At 44.1% G+C, this 18,309-nt stretch overlaps 1 protein-coding gene across 1 annotated transcript; it reads right to left on the bottom strand.

The window, feature by feature from the left end:
- Positions 1-1,338: 1,338 nt before the first annotated feature.
- LOC106593612 (C-type lectin domain family 19 member A) lies at positions 1,339-13,254 on the bottom strand. Its single transcript, XM_045719640.1, has 5 exons — positions 13,094-13,254; positions 9,331-9,508; positions 9,014-9,107; positions 4,508-4,640; positions 1,339-1,956 (listed from the first exon to the last, which is right to left on the bottom strand). Exons 1-5 carry the CDS (start codon positions 13,179-13,181, stop codon positions 1,880-1,882), a joined length of 570 nt encoding a protein of 189 aa, XP_045575596.1. The 5' UTR covers positions 13,182-13,254; the 3' UTR covers positions 1,339-1,879.
- Between the last annotated feature and the right edge of the window lie 5,055 nt (positions 13,255-18,309).

The following is an 18,309-nucleotide window of genomic DNA, read 5'->3' on the forward strand; positions in this document are numbered from 1 at the left end:
TGGGTTATGTAACTATTGTCCTGGCCTCTTCCACACTACATGTATAGTAACTACAGTGGTGGGTAATGTAACTATTGCTCTAACTAGCTGTACTTACTTATCACTCTTTAGTGTACCTGCTCAGTTTAATAAACTAACGTGAGGTAAGATCAGTGTGTTCCTGTATTTTTAGTAAATACTTGTAAAATAGAACAGTGGTAAGTCCTATGTACTGTAACTACCTAGTGGTTCTATAGCTTACCTAGTATAAGGTTATTTACCAATGTGTTGTTGTTAAGGCTGAGCGTGTGATGGAGAAGGAACTCAACAGTCAAGTCACAAAACAACCACAGTCTGTTTTTCTTATTAAATGTTTTAAAGAATTTATCAAAGTATTGATGATTGGTCCTACATATACTACATGACAGTACAGCAGTACATATAAACATTCCCACATACACATCAACAACAACTGTCTCAAATAGCACACTGGTTCCTTTTACAGTACACTACTGTTGACCTGAGTCACATAGAGCTCTGTCATAAAGTTGTGCCCTACATAGGGAATAGTGTGCCATTTGAGAGTTGACCAAACATCAAAGTATCTTAGTGGTAACAGGGCTGCAGGGTGAGGAGGTGAGAAGGAACACAGAACAGAACGCAGACTGCTGAAGGACCGGCTGCTTCAGAACAGAACGCAGACTGCTGAAGGACCGGCTGCTTCAGAACAGAACGCAGACTGCTGAAGGACCGGCTGCTTCAGAACAGAACGCAGACTGCTGAAGGACCGGCTGCTTCAGAACAGAACGCAGACTGCTGAAGGACCGGCTGCTTCAGAACAGAACGCAGACTGCTGAAGGACCGGCTGCTTCAGAACAGAACGCAGACTACTGCTGAAGGACCGGCTGCTTCAGAACAGAACGCAGACTGCTGAAGGACCGGCTGCTTCAGAACAGAACGCAGACTGCTGAAGACACCGGCAGTCCAACTTCTAACAGATACCTACTTTTTGAAGAGAAAAGCAAAGGAGGGATGGAAGAAGGGATTGAGGGAAGGAAGGAAGGAAGGAAGGAAGGAAGGAAGGAAGGAAGGAAGGAAGGAAGGAAGGAAGGAAGGAAGGAAGGAAGGAAGGAAGGAAGGAAGGAAGGAAGGAAGGAAGGAAGGATGGAAGGATGGAAGGAAGGAAGGAAGGAAGGAAGGAAGGAAGGAAGGAAGGATGGATGGATGGATGGATGGGATGGATGGAAGGAGGGAGGGAGGAAGGAAGGAGGGAGGGAGGTTAGTTAAGTGATGCGGAAGAGGGAGGGAGGGAGGGAGGGAGGGAGGGAGGGAGGGAGGGAGGGAGGGAGGGAGGGAGGGAGGGAGGGAGGGAGGGAGGGAGGGAGGGAAGGAAGGTTGATGACTGGCCTTCACATGATAAGTCCCATGTGTTCCTCTGTGTGTGATGTCCTGAATGACACCCTATTAAATACCTAGTGCATTATACTATAGGAGGCAGGGAGAGTTAAGGGAGGAGAAGAAGAGAGGGAGGAATGAGGGAGGAGTAGAAGAGAGGGAGGGTTGAGGGAGGCAGGGAAGAGAGGAAGGATGGAGGGAGGAGAGAGGGAGAGTTGATGGAGAAGAAGAGAGGGAGGAGTGAGGGAGGGAGGATAAGAAGAGAGGGAGGATGATGAAGTAGAAGGTAAGAACAGCAGCGAGAAAGTTCCCCAATATCATCGTTTTCAGTGGGGCTCTGTGTGTGTGTGTGTGTGTGTGTGTGTGTGTGTGTGTGTGTGTGTGTGTGTGTGTGTGTGTGTGTGTGTGTGTGTGTGTGTGTGTGTGCGTGCGTGCGTGCGTGCGTGCGTGCGTGCGTGCGTGCGTGCGTGCGTGCGTGCGTGCGTTAGTGTTGGACCCTGGAGGTCTAGTTGTCCACTGTGGGGATCTTGCAAACGAAGGGAAAGGCTTTGTCACAGCTGTTATCATTCCAGGACCTTAGTGCTGTCAGAAACACACACACACACACACACACACACACACACACACACACACACACACACACACACACATACACACACACACAAGCACACACACACACAGCGCTGTTAGAGACAAAAACAACACTATAACAAACTGATTGACTGACTCATCAGCTACGGATGTGTGTGCGTGTTGTTTGTGTGTGTGTGTGTGTGTGTGTGTGTGTGTGTGTGTGTGTGTGTGTGTGTGTGTGTGTGTGTGTGTGTGTGTGTGTGTGTGTGTGTGTGTGTGTATGTGTGTGTGAGTTAATGCGTGTGTGTGTGTGTTTGTGTGTGTGACTCATTAGACAGGTGTCTGTTCTGGCACCCAGTTGTCCTAATGATACACACAGTTTATTACCCAACAAGGGAGACATGATAGTGATTATAGATGCCTGGTATAACAGCAAGGCCTGATGGGGGTTCTGGCATAAAGGCTCTTAAAACCTGTTGGGGCTAGGGGGCAGTATTTGCACGGCCGGATAAAAAACGTACCCGATTTAAACTGGTTACTACTCTTGCCCAGAAACGAGAATATGCATATAATTGCCCTGTCTGACAATTTGTTCTCCTTCATTGGCATCTCTATCAAAAATACAGCATCTCTGCTGTAACGTGACATTTTCTAAGGCTTCCATTGGCTCTCAGAAGGCGCCAGAAAGTGGAATGACGTCTCTCCAGGCTCTGGGCAAAAAACAGCAGGAGTTTTTGTGAGAACATGTGAATTCTCCATGTTTTTCTTTCTCTCTTTGAACGAATCCAACGTCGCCTGGTTGGAATATTATCGCTATTTTACGAGAAAAATCACATAAAAATTTATTTTAAACAGCGTTTGACATGCTTCGAAGTACGGTAATGGAATATTTTGAATTTTTTTGTCACGAAATGCGCTCGCGCGTCACCCTTCGGATAGTTACCTGAACGCATGAACAAAACGGAGCTATTTCAATATAACTATGGATTATTTGGAACCAAAACAACATTTGTTGTTGAAGTAGAATTCCTGGGAGTGCATTCTGACGAAGAACAGCAAAGGTAATCCAATTTTTCTTATAGTAAATCTGAGTTTGGTGAGGGCCAAACTTGGTGGGTGTCAAATTAGCTAGCCGTGATGGCCGGGCTATCTACTCAGAATATTCCAAAATGTGCTTTCGCCGAAAAGCTATTTTAAAATCGGACACCGCGATTGCATAAAGGAGTTCTGTATCTATAATTCTTAAAATAATTGTTATGTATTTTGTGAATGTTAATCGTGAGTAATTAAGTAAATTCACCGGAAGTTTTCGGTGGGTATGCTAGTTCTGAACGTCACATGCTAATGTAAAAAGCTGGTTTTTGATATAAATATGAACTTGATTGAACAAAACACGCATGCATTGTATAACATAATGTCCTAGGTGTGTCATCTGATGAAGATCATCAAAGGTTAGTGCTGCATTTAGCTGTGGTTTTGGTTTTTATGACATACATTGGGGCAAAAAAGTATTTAGTCAGCCACCAATTGTGTAAGTTCTCCCACTTAAAAAGATGAGAGAGGCCTGTAATTTTCATCATAGGTACATGTCAACTATGACAGACAAAATGAGAAAAAGAAATCCAGAAAATCACATTGTAGGATTTTTTATGAATTTATTTGCAAATTATGGTGGAAAATAAGTATTTTTTTCTTCCTCATTTTGTCTGTCATAGTTGAAGTGTACATATGATGAAAATTGCAGGCCTCTCTCATATTTTTAAGTGGGAGAACTTGCACAAATGGTGGCTCACTAAATACTTTTTTGCCCCACTGTATAGGCTTGCTTTGAAAATGGCTGTGTGATTCTTTTTGGCAGGGTACTCTCCTGACATAATCTAATGTTTTGCTTTCGCTGTAAAGCCTTTTTGAAATCGGACAGTGTGGTTAGATTAACGAGAGTCTTGTCTTTAAAATGGTGTAAAATAGTCATATGTTTGAGAAATTGAAGTTATAGCATTTATGAGGTATTTGTATTTCGTGCCACGCGATTCCACTGGCTGTTGACTAGGCCTGGCCATTTAACCTCCCTGGGCGTCCCACCTTGCAGGCCTGTTTCTCTGAGTTTCTTTACTAGTGTGTGTCCCTGCTATGCATATGATTGTGAACGTGTGTGTGTGTGTGTGTGTGTGTGTGTGTGTGTGTGTGTGTGTGTGTGTGTGTGTGTGTGTGTGTGTGTGTGTGTGTGTGTGTGTGTGTGTGTGTGTGTGTGTGTGTGTGTGTGTGTGTGTGTGTGTGTGTGTGTGTGTGTGATCACCAGGGACACATACTTGGACAGAAACTCAGAGAAACACATCCGAAACGACCAATTAAGAGAACCTTTAGGTCATCCCCAGGCTCAATCATTAACCTTTAGGTCATCCCAAGGCTCAATCATGAACCTTTAGGTCATCCCCTGGCTCCATCATTAACCTTTAGGTCATCCCCAGGCTCAATCATGTTTTATTGGGTAATACACTGTGTGTATGCGTTATTGACTGCCTGTGTGTGTTTATGCTTATTGCGCCTGTGTGTGTCTCACCGCTGTTCTGCCTGTACCAGATCTCGACACAGTCTTCCTCTTCAGGGATACGGTGTATGCCATCGTCAGGCTGGTTGCCATCCCAGTAGCTGTATTCATAGTTACTGCCGTCGGTCCACTCCAGAGTGCCCTCCTATAGTCAGGAATAGTATGACATGGTACATATAACAACCTGGGCAGACTGCTTAATGAAAAGGGAAGTTTAGCTAAAACCTAAAACTGAGCCTTACCTAAACTCTGACTCTACCCTAACTCTGACTCTACCCTGACTCTGACTCTACCCTAACTCTGACTCTACCCTAACTCTGACTCTACCCTAACTCTGACTCTACCCTAACTCTGACTCTACCCTGACTCTGACTCTACCCTAACTCTGACTCTACCGTGACTCTGACTCTACCCTGACTCTGACTCTACCCTGACTCTGACTCTACCCTAACTCTGACTCTACCCTAACTCTGACTCTACCCTAACTCTGACTCTACCCTGACTCTGACTACCCTAACTCTGACTCTACCCTGACTCTGACTCTACCCTAACTCTGACTCTACCCTGACTCTGACTCTACCCTGACTCTGACTCTGACTCTACCCTAACTCTGACTCTACCCTAACTCTGACTCTACCCTGACTCTGACTCTACCCTAACTCTGACTCTACCGTGACTCTGACTCTACCCTGACTCTGACTCTACCCTGACTCTGACTCTACCCTGACTCTGACTCTACCCTAACTCTGACTCTACCCTGACTCTGACTCTACCCTGACTCTGACTCTACCCTAACTCTGACTCTACCCTAACTCTGACTCTACCCTAACTCTGACTCTACCCTAACTCTCAACTGTAAACTCATTTTAGGCAATTTGGAAAGTAAATAAGAGGTTTGCAGGTCAGATATGTCCTGTTAGCTGTTCCCATGACAGTTGCACAGTAGTTATGATGGCTGGTTCAAACACCCTAGGTTACAAACACTACTGATCTGGGGACAGCTTAGTGTTTTACCCCTAACGGTTAAGGTTAGGATAGGGGGAAGGGTAAACTGATCCTAGATCTATTCGTAAAGAGGGAACTTCTACCCTGGTCCAATAAAACATTCTGTAGTGAGTTCAGGCAACAGATATACAGACTGGATCATATTAGTGCTAATCAACACCAACCCTGGCTAAACCAAACACACCTGGGGTGCATCCTAAATGGCTTCCTATTCCCTCCGTAAGTGCATTACATTTGACCAGAGACTAGCTCTCCTCTGATCAACAGTAGAGTACTATAGGAATAAGGGGTGCCATTTGGGACGTAGACTCAGTCTAGGTTCTCTACCTCTGTTGGTGATGGCTTGGTGACTCTGTATTGGGTTTACCAGCAGTGGGTTAATGAACCAGCCTTTGAGTGCTAGAGTGAAATATCTACATCAGACTGGCTTCCTATAGAGCTGGACTGACAGGCCCCTGTTATTTTTATTGGACCGTTATTTATACAGGTTTTTTTCATTGAGATAACATCTCTTTTCCAAGAGAGACCTGGTCCAATAGCAGCAGAGGGAACAATGTTTCAGACAAAACAACTTACATACACGAACACAACATTAAACACAACTATAAACACACAGACAGTACAACAAAAACATTTTACGTTAAAAACACGAGTCTTGACTAAAAACAGCTGTCCTAAAGACAGTTACACTCTTCTATGATATATACATCGATCAAGTGTTTAAACTCCACCAACGAAACTAGATAATCAAATTTTAAAATGTTCAGGAGTGAATTCCAGGACCAAGGAGCTAAGTAACTAAAACTATTTCTACCATGACCTGTTCTAATTTTTGGTACTGTTAGAAGTAAACCCTCTGGGGTCTATTAGCATATCCAGCAAACTGGGAACGTTCGTAGAACATTAGCTTAGATTTCCATGAATTTCTAGTTGGGGTTTTATCTAACATTAGGATTATAACGTCCCAAAAACATTCAAATAATTATTCAGAAAACGTTTTAAATTAAATATCATTGGAACGTTCTAACGTTCACTAAAACGTAATACACAACATCTGTAACAATCACCAAAGAAAAATTCCCCAAACGTTCTCATTAGGTTTCCAGATGATGTAATAATGTTTTTAGAACACACTGCCACAACTTAATGTGAGTGGGAACGTTCTGGAAACATCAGACAAACGTTTTACACAAACATTGTCTAATCAATTGCACAACTGGATAGTTTTTGTCTTATGAGAACATTTGCCGCAACCTAACTGTCACGTCCTGGCCAGTATAAGGTTAGTTGGTATTGTGGTTTGGTCAGGACGTGGCAGAGGGTATTCGTTTTATGTGGTTCGGGGTGGTGTGTTTGTTGAAGGGGCATTTGATTTAAGTATTCCGGGGTTTTTGGGCACTGTTTGGTTTTCATGTATTCTATGTTTAGTCTAGTGTGTCTGTTTCTATGTTTGGTTAATTGGGGTTGGGACTCTCAGTTGAAGGCAGGTGTTGTCTATTTGCCTTTGATTGAGAGTCCCATATATTAGGGTGTGTTTGTTCCGTGTATGTCTACATTACAGGACTGTCAGTTTATCGTTCATTCTCTTTTGCTATTTTGTGTTCATTTTGGAGTGAATAAATGTTCAAAATGAACAACCGCATGCCTGCTGCGTTTTGCTCCTCCTTCACCGTCGATAAGCGTGACACTAACGAATGCTCTGGGAACTTTCACAAAAACAATTTTGGTTTGCTGGGTAGATGAATAGTAATCTATAAAATGTTTACTTTAAGGAAAATGTTTTTTATATATTTTTTCATTTTACATTTTTATGTACACATAATATACTCTAACAGTAGGCATTAAGGTGCCTGTAAAATAATGAAAGTGTCCAAAACGAATGTAAACATGAATACATGCATTTATATAACTTCCTAAATCTATTCTAGTGCCGAGGAGGCACAGCGTTTTCAACACAGGGTTTTAATTTTCTACATTGTAGAATAATAGTTAAGACATCAAAACTATGAAATAACACATAAGGAATCATGTAGTAACCAAGAAAGTGTTAAACAAATCAAAATATATTTGAGATTTGAGATTCTTCAAAGTAGCCAGCCTTTGCCTTGATGACAGCTTTGTACACTCTTGGCATTCTCTCAACCAGCTTCATGAGGTAGTCACCTGGAATGCATTTCTATTAACATGTGTGCCTTGTTAAAAGTTAATTTGTGTAATTTCTTTCCTTCTTTCAGCCAATCAGTTGTGTTGTGACAAGGTAGGGGTGGTATACAGAAGATAGCCCTATTTGGTAAAAGACCAAGTCCATATTATGGCAAGAACAGCTCAAAAAAGCTAAGACAAATGACAGTCCATCATTACTTTAAGACAGGAAGGTCAGTCAATACAGAAAATAGCCCTTTTTGGTAAAAGACCAAGTCCATATTTTTGGTTCCAACCGCCGTCTATTTGTGAGACACAGAGTAGGTGAATGGATGATCTCCGCATGCGTGGTTCCCAACGTGAAGCATGGAGGAGGAGGTGTGATGGTGTTTGTCTGGCTTTGCTGGTGACACTGTCTGTGATTTATTTAGAATTCAAGGCACACTTAACCAGCATGGCTACCACAGCATTCTGCAGCAATACGCCATCCCATCTGGTTTGCACTTAGTGAGAATATCATTTGTTTTTCAACAGGAAAATGACCCAACACACCTCCAGGCTGTGTAAGGGCTATTTGACCAAGAAGGAGAGTGATGGAGTGCTGCATCAGATGACCTGGCCTCCACAACCACCCGACCTCAACCCAATTGAGATGGTTTGGGAAGAGTTGGAGTGCAGAGTGAAGGAAAAGCAGCCAACAAGTGCTCAGCATATGTGTGAACTCCTTCAAGACTCTGGGAAAAGCATTCCAGATGAAGCTGGTTGAGAGAATGTCAAGAATGTGAAAAGCTGTCATCAAGGCAAAGGGTGGCTACTTTGAAGAATCTAAAATCTAAAATCCGTTTTAATTTGTTTAACACATTTTTGGTTACTACTTGATTCCATATGTGTTATTTCATAGTTCTGATATCACTATTATTCTACAATGTAGGAAATAGTAAAAATAAAGAAAAACCCTTGAATGAGTAGGTGTGTCCAAACGTTTGACTGGTACTGTATGTAAATCATTGAGTATAAGTAGGGTTGCAAAATTTCAGGTGACTTTCCCAAAATGTCCTGGTTTTCCATAAATCCTAGTTGGAAGATTCTTTGTATTACAAGGGAATAACGTCTGAGGAGACATCTGCAGAGATTGAATTCACGATAACTGCTGCAGATGTCAGCTCCAGAGTATATTACCTTAAAAAGACAAGTACAGCGTGTTTGTCGACAACACGCGTTTGAGGAGGTGATTATCCTGCCAGTGGTGCTTAATAGGGTTTCTGGAAAACTACCCAGAAGATTCCGGGAATTGGGAGGAAATAAGCAGGAAATCCAGAATCCTGGGAGTTCTGGGAAAGATCCTGGAATGTTTGAACCCTCAGTGCTCACCTGTCTCCTGTCGTGAAGGCCGATCCATATGTCTGTTGGTATCCCTGGGATACGGCTGTTGACGAGATCGTAGACAAACACATTCTCCTCCCAGCTGAAAACTCAGACAAGGGATGGTTAGAGTTAGAGAGAGGTGTGTGTGTGTGTGTGTGTGTGTGTGTGTGTGTGTGTGTGTGTGTGTGTGTGTGTGTGTGTGTGTGTGTGTGTGTGTGTGTGTGTGTGTGTGTGTGTGTGTGTGTGTGTGTGTGTATCCTCTCACCTGTAGCGTGGCAGTGTGTGGACCTTTGTGTGTGTATATGGACAGGTATCCCTCTCACCTGTGTACGGAGGTGAGTTTGGCAGACTTGAGACCATTGGAGAATTCAGCGCAGTACAGGTCAGCCTCAGCCCAGGTCCGGTTCATGGGGAAGAAACGGTAGCAGTGACCTTCAAACTCAGTCCAGAACAACGGACAGGTGACGGGATGGCTTGGTTCTGGCAACTGGAGGGGGAAGGCTGGGGGAGGGAGGGAGGGAGGGAAGGGAAGGGGAGCGAAGGGGAGGGGAGGGGAGGGGAGGGGAGGGGAGGGAAGGGAAGGGAAGGGAAGGGAAGGAAGGGAAGGGAAGGGAAGGAAGGGAAGGGAAGGGAAGGGAAGGGAAGGGAAGGGAAGGGAAGGGAAGGGAAGGGAAGGGAAGGGAAGGGAAGGGAAGGGAAGGGAAGGGAAGGGAAGGGGAGGGAGGGGGTCAGGAGATGGGAAGGGGAGAGAGGCGAGAGAGGGGGAGGTAAGAGAGAGTGGGGGAGGGAGGGAGGATACCATATGTAACTAAAATGTTGAAAGAGAATGTTACACTGCTCTTAAGTAATTGTGAATACTCCTCATTCAATGTTTTCCTTGTCATGTTCATTATCAAGTTAGACTGCAGCACTCCTGTCCCAACGTTTACAGAAGTATTTTCCAAAAGTTGTCTATATTCTGAAGTGATAACCTCATCATTGTGGGCTATGGGTGACATTTTAAATGTATGTATTTCAGTCCTTGACTAATAATGTTCTGTACTATGTTATGTTTCATGAGGACCAAGACCCCAGGAAGAGCAGCTGATGCTTTTGCAGCGGCTAATGGGGATCCTAATAAATACTAAATTGTCACGCGTTTATGCACTTACCCAAAGGTAGACTATCAGTTACACTGTATCACTTCACCAAGACTATCCGTTACACTTCACCAAGACTATCCGTTACACTGTATCACTTCACCAAGACTATCAGTTACACTGTATCACTTCACCAAAGCTATCAGTTACACTGTATCACTTCACCAAGACTATCCGTTACACTGTATCACTTCACCAAGACTATCAGTTACACTGTATCACTTCACCAAGACTATCAGTTACACTGTATCACTTCACCAAGACTATCAGTTACACTGTATCACTTCACCAAGACTATCAGTTACACTGTATCACTTCACCAAGACTTTCAGTTCGTCACGGATCCCTCCGGAACTGTAATTACACACACCTGGTCCCTATTCCCATTCATTAGTAATTGTATACTGTAAGTGTGCCCTTTGTTCACCATTGTCCGGTCGATTATTGTTCCAATGTCCGTTGGTTCGTTTGAGTACCTGTTCTGTGTTGTTTTGGCTTTCGTGCCGCTTATATTGTGCTGATGATTACGGGTCTCGTCCTGTGTGGAATCATTGTGCAATTGTGTATTTATTCAAGGTACTCCTCGCTCTTTTGTTTGGGTTTCAGCCCTGTGTTTTGTATACGTGTTTGTGTGGTCTTCGTCCCCGTGCCTTTACACGTCACTCTGTAATTTGGGAAATAAAAACCCCTATTACGCATTCCTGCGCCTGTCTCCCGATCCCTTTATACCAACGTGACACAGTTACTCTGTATCCCTTCACCAATACTTTCAGTTACTCTGTATCTCTTCACCAATACTTTCAGTTACTCTGTATCCCTTCACCAATACTTTCAGTTACTCTGTATCTCTTCACCAATACTTTCAGTTACTCTGTATCCCTTCACCAAATTTAGACTTTCAGGTACTCTGTTACTGTGTATGTTGAAGGAGAACAGGTTGCACTTCTCTTAACATGTTCAGACTAGGGCCTCCTGAGTGGCGCTGGGGTCTAAGGCACCGCAGTGCTAGAGGTGTCACTACAGACCCGGGGTCGATCCCGGGCTGTATCACAACCGGCCGTGATCGGGAGTTTCATAGGGCGGCGCACAATTGGCCCAGGGTCATCTGGGTTAGGGGAGGGTTTGGCCAGGGGGGCTTTACTTGGCTCATCGCACTCTAGCGACTCCTTGTGGCGGGACGGGCGCCTGCAGGCTGACCCCGGTCGTCAGGTGAACGACCATACTCTCCCTAGAAATCTAAATAGAGGTGCATGGCAGAGACACAGATAGCAGACTTTCTCCTGAAACTACACATCTCTGTTCCCGCTTGCTTTCCAATACACTCCAGATACCCCAACTAAACTCTCACAACAGCTTCAAACATGTCAGTTCAATTCTTCTTCTTTTATCAAAACCAGTTAGATTAGATCCAGCCTCCAAGGAGAAGAAGAAACAACAAGTCCAATGTATCAAATAGGAAATAGGATTTCTTCAAGTTAAAGAAATGACAAAAGGCAGTTTATAAATCTCTTGAAATATCACAACTAAACAGTAAACACAGACACAACAGTCTATAAATCTCTTGAAATATTACAACTAAACAGTAAACACAGACACAACAGTCTATAAATCTCTTGAAATATCACAACTAAACAGTAAACACAGACACAACAGTCTATAAATCTCTTGAAATATCACAACTAAACAGTAAACACAGACACAACAGTCTATAAATCTCTTGAAATATCACAACTAAACAGTAAACACAGACACAACAGTCTATAAATCTCTTGAAATATTACAACTAAACAGTAAACACAGACACAACAGTCTATAAATCTCTTGAAATATTACAACTAAACAGTAAACACAGACACAACAGTCTATAAATCTCTTGAAATATTACAACTAAACAGTAAACACAGACACAACAGTCTTGAGTAACGAGGGAGAAAAACTGCTAATTAGAAACAAGACATTGTAACACAAATAAGATACATCTAGAAATATCAAATAAAGGTTTTAAAGACTGTACATGTCACAGTATAGGCATGTAGTCATTCAATTTCTATATGAGAACATGCATCTAGTCTCTAGCTCCACCAGCCCTAGCCCTAGGCGGTCTCTCCCTCCAGCTGCCCTAGAAAGGAGCCCTGTGGTCAGGTTGGCTCCCTGCTCATGCCCCCTGATCCTCTGGTTCTGCTGGAAGCCTGGTTCCTCAGCCCGGGTGGTTAACTAACAAACAAACAAATAAACTAACTAACAAACTAACTAACTAACTGACCAATCAATCAATCAAATGTATTTATATAGCCCTTCTTACATCAGCCGATGTCAAAGTGCTGTACAGAAACCCAGCCTGAAACCCCAAACAGCAAGCAATGCAGGTGTAGAAGCACGGTGGCTAGGAAAAACTCCCTAGAAAGGCAGAAACCTAGGAAGAAGAGATTATAACAATACATGGCCAAGATATTCAAATGTTCATAGATGACCAGCAGGGTCACATAATAATAATAATCACATAATCACAAGCTAACTAACTAACTGACTAACTGTCTAACTAACTAACTAACTAACTAACTAACTAACTAACTAACTAACTAACTAACTAACTAACTAACTAACTAACCCAATCTGAGTGACTGTAGATAGAGCATTGGAAGATGCTATCACCTTTTCCCTTCTAGGATACCAAGGACTACCAGGGATACATTGGGTTTATTTTACTTCAGTTTATTTTAATAAATACTTTCTTAACACTTATTTTTCTTAAAACTGGATTGTAGGTTAAGGGCTTGTAAGTAAGCATTTCACAATAAGGTCTACACCTGTTGTATTCGGCGGATGAGACAAATAAAATGTGATTTGATTTGATCTTCTTCAATGACTATACACAGAGGAAGCACACCTTCCTCCCCCAAACGTTTGTTTACCGCCGCAGCCGCCACACCTAAATAGTAGTACTCACCGTGTGTGATCTTGATGTTGGTGGAAGGGATAGTCCTCACAGGAAGAGCCCAGAGGAGCAGGGTCAGACACAACTCCCAGCAGAGCATCTTCCAACAGAAACACAGAAACACAGGCAGAGAGAGAGAATCTAGATCCACTGACTCGGAATATGGGTGTGTGTTTGTGTGTGGATGTGTGTGTGTGTGTGTGTGTGGGATCTTCTTCTGTGTGTGAGTGGGTGTGTGTGTGTGTGTGTGTGTGTGTGTGTGTGTGTGTGTGTGTGTGTGTGTGTGTGTGTGTGTGTGTGTGTGTGTGTGTGTGTGTGTGTGTGTGTGTGTGTGTGTGTGAGTCAGTGTTGAGTAGTAGCTCTGGGAGATTAGATGGTGTCTCTCAGTTGTGTGCAGGAAGAAATCAGTGTGTGTGTGTGTGAGAGAGAGAGAGAGAGAGAGAGAGAGAGAGAGAGTGGAGTGTTCATTTTATTGTTTATTTCACTTTTGTATATTATCCATTTCAATTGCTTTGGCAATGTTAACATATGTTTCCCATGCCAATAAAGCCCCTTGAATTGAATTGAATTGAGAGAGAGAGAGAGAGAGGGGGGAGAAAGAGAGAAAAATGCTCCCCAACCTCTTCTTGTTTTGCAAGGCTTCTCACTCGATCACATCATTGGCTCTGCAAGGGAGAGAATGAAAGAACGACAGAGAGAAAACTAGAGAGGAGAAGGAGGAGAGAGAGACACACCCAAATACGCACTGAAAGAGGAGAAGAGAGACACACCCAAATACACATGTCCAACACTGAAGGGGGAGGGGAGAAGACTTTAACACTCAACACTGAAGGGAGAGAAGACTTTAACCCTCAACACTGAAAGGGGAGAAGACTTTAACCCTCAACACTGAAAGAGGAGAAGACTTTAACCCTCAACACTGAAAGAGGAGAAGACTTTAACCCTCAACACTGAAAGAGGAGAAGACTTTAACCCTCAACACTGAAAGAGGAGAAGACTTTAACCCTCAACACTGAAAGAGGAGAAGACTTTAACCCTCAACACTGAAAGAGAAGACTTTAACCCTCAACACTGAAAGAGGAGAAGACTTTAACACGCAACACTGAAAGAGGAGAAGACTTTAACCCTCAACACTGAAAGGGGAGAAGACTTTAACCCTCAACACTGAAAGAGGAGAAGACTTTAACACGCAACACTGAAAGGGGAGAAGACTTTAACCCTCAACACTGAAAGAGGAGAAGACTTTAACCCTCAACACTGAAGGGGGAGAGGAGTTTAATTAAAGAGAGAGTATACTATTAAACATAACAAATGATTCAAAAACACTTTCACAAACAAACCAGATGTGACTAAAACACATTGGTCGAGCATGTCACCAGGCAGCTCCGCGGGTAATATTACATTTCATTACATTACATTACAACGGAACCATTAGATTAGTGTAATGTTAGCTAGCTAGCTACATAGTTGTCTTTGCATCAAGGATAAAGGTGTAGCTAAAGCTGTAGGTGTAGCTTTGAGAAACTAACTTTGACAAACTAACAAGGTTAGCTAGCCAGCTGTATTCGTTCGTTCGTTCGCGCCGTTTTCCAAACGGTGTCAACACCACAACACCACAGCCACTGCTAGCTAGCCAACTTTACCAACTAGCAGTACTGTAGAAACTAAATACATTACAAAGGAACGTTTTGATTAGTGTAACGTTAGCTAGCTACATAGCTACATAGTTGTCTCTGTATCAAAGATAAAAGATAAAGGTTAACGCAGCCACTGCTAGCTAGCCAACTCTACCAGCTAGCAGTACTGTATCATTTTTAGTCAATAAGATTTTTGCAACGTAAACTTAACTTTCTGAACTTTCGAGTTGTGTAGTTCACTTGTGTAGCTAGCAGGACTGACTTTGTGTTAGCTAGCCAACGTTTAATTACTTCTGCGTTATGAAAGGAACTAGACACGGACACGAATGATCCATTGGTAGTTTGTTGTAACCAAGTATTGGTGCTAACCGTGTGTTATTGGATGCTAGCATGCTAGTTAGCTACGGCGTCATAAGACACGGTGCACTGGGTGGGTTTCACGGAAGAATACTGTACCAAGTTACCTAGCTGAATAAACTAAGTTTGAGCCTATTCCTGGAAACATTGAACCACTGTAGTTTACATCAATTATAATCTCTAAAGTGGAAGTTGGAAAAGTTATATTTGAGTGTTTCAGTGAATGGTTAGTGAGGGAGGCCCTGCTCTCTCGCTTCCCCAGTTGTTTAGTTAATTTTCACTCCAATCTCCTTTGCATTAGCGTAGCCTCTCCTGTAGCCTGTCAACTATGTGTCTGTCTATCCCTGTTCTCTCCTCTCTGCACAGGCCACACAAACGCTTCACACCGCATGGCCGCTGCCACTCTAACCAGGTGGTCCCAGCGCGCACGACCCACGTGGAATTCCAGGTCTCCGGCAGCCTCTGGAACTGCCGGTCTGCGGCCAACAAGGCAGAGTTCATCTCAGCCTATGCTACCCTCCAGTCCCTCGACTTCTTGGTGCTGACGGAAACATGGATTACCACAGAAAACACTGCTACTCCTACTGCTCTCTCCTCGTCTGACCACGTGTTCTCGCATACCCCGAGAGCATCTGGTCAGCGGGGTGGTGGCACTGGAATCCTCATCTCTCCCAAGTTGACATTCTCTCTTTCTCCCCTGACCCATCTGTCTATCTCCTCCTTTGAATTCCATGCTGTCACAGTTACCAGCCCTTTCAAGCTTAACATCCTTATCATTTATCGCCCTCCAGGTTCCCTTGGAGAGTTCATCAATGAGCATGATGCCTTGATAAGTTCCTTTCCTGAGGATGGCTCACCCCTCACAATTCTGGGTGACTTTAACCTCCCTACGTCTACCTTTGACTCATTCCTCTCTGCCTCCTTCTTTCCACTCCTCTCCTCTCCTCTTTTGACCTCACCCTCTCAATGTCCCCCCCTACTCACAAGGCAGGCAATACGCTTGACCTCATCTTTACTAGATGCTGTTCTTCTACTAATCTCACTGCAACTCCCCTCCAAGTCTCCGACCACTACCTTGTATCCTTTTCCCTCTCGCTCTCCTCCAACACTACTCACTCTGCCCCTACTCAGATGGTATTGCGCCGTCGCAACCTTCGCTCTCTCTCTCCTGCTACTCTCTCCTCTTCCATCCTATCATCTCTTCCCTCTGCTCAATCCTTCCCCAACCAATCTCCTGATTCTGCCTCCTCAACCCTCCTCTCCTCCCTTTCTGCATCCTTTGACTCTCTATGTCCCCTATCCTCCCGGCCGGCTCGGTCCTCCCCTCCTGCTCCGTGGCTTGACGACTCACTGCGAGCTCACAGAACAGGGCTCCGGGCAGCCGAGCGGAAATAGAGGAAAACTAGCCTCCCTGCGGACCTGGCATCTTTTCACTCCCTCCTCTCAAAATTTTCTTCCTCTGTTTCTGCTGCTAAAGCCACTTTCTAACACTCTAAATTCCAAGCATCTATCTCTAACCCTAGGAAGCTCTTTGCCACCTTCTCCTCCCTCCTGAATCCTCCTCCCCCCCCCCCCCTCCTCCCTCTCTGCGGATGACTTTGTCAACCATTTTGAAAAGAAGGTTGACGACATCCGATCCTCGTTTGTTAAGTCAAACGACACCGCTGGTCCTGCTCACATTGCCCTACCCTATGCTTTGACCTCTTTCTCCCCTCTCTCTCCAGATGAAATCTTGCGACTTGTGTCGGCCGGCCGCCCAACAACCTGCCCGCTTGACCCTATCCCCTCCTCTCTTCTCCAGACCATTTCCGGAGGCCTTCTCCCTTACCTCACCTCGCTCATCAACTCAATCTTGACCGCTGGCTATGTCCCTTCCGTCTTCAAGAGAGCGAGAGTTGCACCCCTTCTCAAAAAACCTACACTCGATCCCTCCGATGTCAACAACTACAGACCAGTATCCCTTCTTTCTTTCCTCTCCAAAACTCTTGAACGTGCCGTCCTTGGCCAGCTCTCCTGCTATCTCTCTCAGAATGACCTTCTTAATCCAAATCAGTCAGGTTTCAAGACTGGTCATTCAACTGAGACTGCTCTTCTCTGTGTCACGGAGGCTCTCCGCACTGCTAAATCTAACTCTCTCTCCTCTGCTCTCATCCTTCTAGACCTATCTGCTGCCTTTGATACTGTGAACCATCAGATCCTCCTCTCCACCCTCTCCGAGTTGAGCATCTCCGGCGCGGCTCACTCTTGGATTGCGTCCTACCTGACAGGTCGCTCCTACCAGGTGGCGTGGCGAGAATCCGTCTCCGCACCACGCGCTCTCACCACTGGTGTCCCCCAGGGCTCAGTTCTAGGCCCTCTCCTATTCTCGCTATACACCAAGTCACTTGGCTCTGTCATATCCTCACATGGTCTCTCCTATCATTGCTATGCAGACGATATTTGGGATGCATATTTTACTCTATGTATGACTATGTAGCTGATTAAATACATGTATATTTCACCACACCATGTTGGGCTGGATTTGACCATCTCCTAGAGCTAACATTAGCAGGCTAGCCCTGGCTAGCTCCGACTAGCTAGGTAACCTGTCTGTCACCAGTAAAGTTGGTCACGGTTGACTCTTGTAGCCGGGGCCTCTGTTTCTGACCTTAGTAGAAGTATGGTAGAATCCTCTGTTTTGGAGTCGAATCTGGAGATAGACAGTAAAGCCATAAAATGTGAGAACTATTCACCATAGTAAAAGATAATTAAATAATAATTGACTGACACATTTGTTAAAAGTGTCAGCAAGTCGTTGCCTCAAAAGACTGGATCATTGAACCACTAGAGGAGAACAGGATACTAAAAGAACGTCTTGTTCTGGATAGATTTCAAGACTGCTGTTTTTGATGCGACAAGTCTAAATGACCGAGGGGATAATCCATGGTGCTCTATGAGATTGGGCTACTCTGCGGTAGCTACTGAGGATGTAGCCTAATAAATCATTTTGACAGTAACCCTTCAAAAAGATGGATAAAAACAGCTTGATTGCAGTCGCAGCATCAGGGAAACTGGGCAGAAGGGAGGAGTGCTTCAAATACAGCAGTTCTGCAACATCTTTAATTGAGCCTCTCATTCTCCTTAATTACTGACCTCCACACGTTACAGAAAGAGATGAATTGTATAGGAAGATCTGGGGACAGGTCGTCTGGGTACAATTTATTGGGTCCAGACAATAAATTGGCAGAATCAAAC

Source organism: Salmo salar, chromosome ssa06 (genome assembly GCF_905237065.1).
Source record: "Salmo salar chromosome ssa06, Ssal_v3.1, whole genome shotgun sequence".
Classification (NCBI taxonomy): Eukaryota; Metazoa; Chordata; class Actinopteri; order Salmoniformes; family Salmonidae; genus Salmo; species Salmo salar.

What these genes read in the sequence shown, in the direction of transcription:
- LOC106593612 (XM_045719640.1), bottom strand. Translation starts at nt 13,181, where the DNA reads ATGCTCTGCTGGGAGTTGTGTCTGACCCTGCTCCTCTGGGCTCTTCCT. An exon ending in CAACATCAAGATCACACACG is followed by an intron (nt 9,509 to 13,093) that starts GTGAGTACTACT and finishes TCCCTCCCCCAG; the next exon opens with CCTTCCCCCTCCAGTTGCCA. An exon ending in GCCTTCACGACAGGAGACAG is followed by an intron (nt 4,641 to 9,013) that starts GTGAGCACTGAG and finishes TCCTGACTATAG; the next exon opens with GAGGGCACTCTGGAGTGGAC.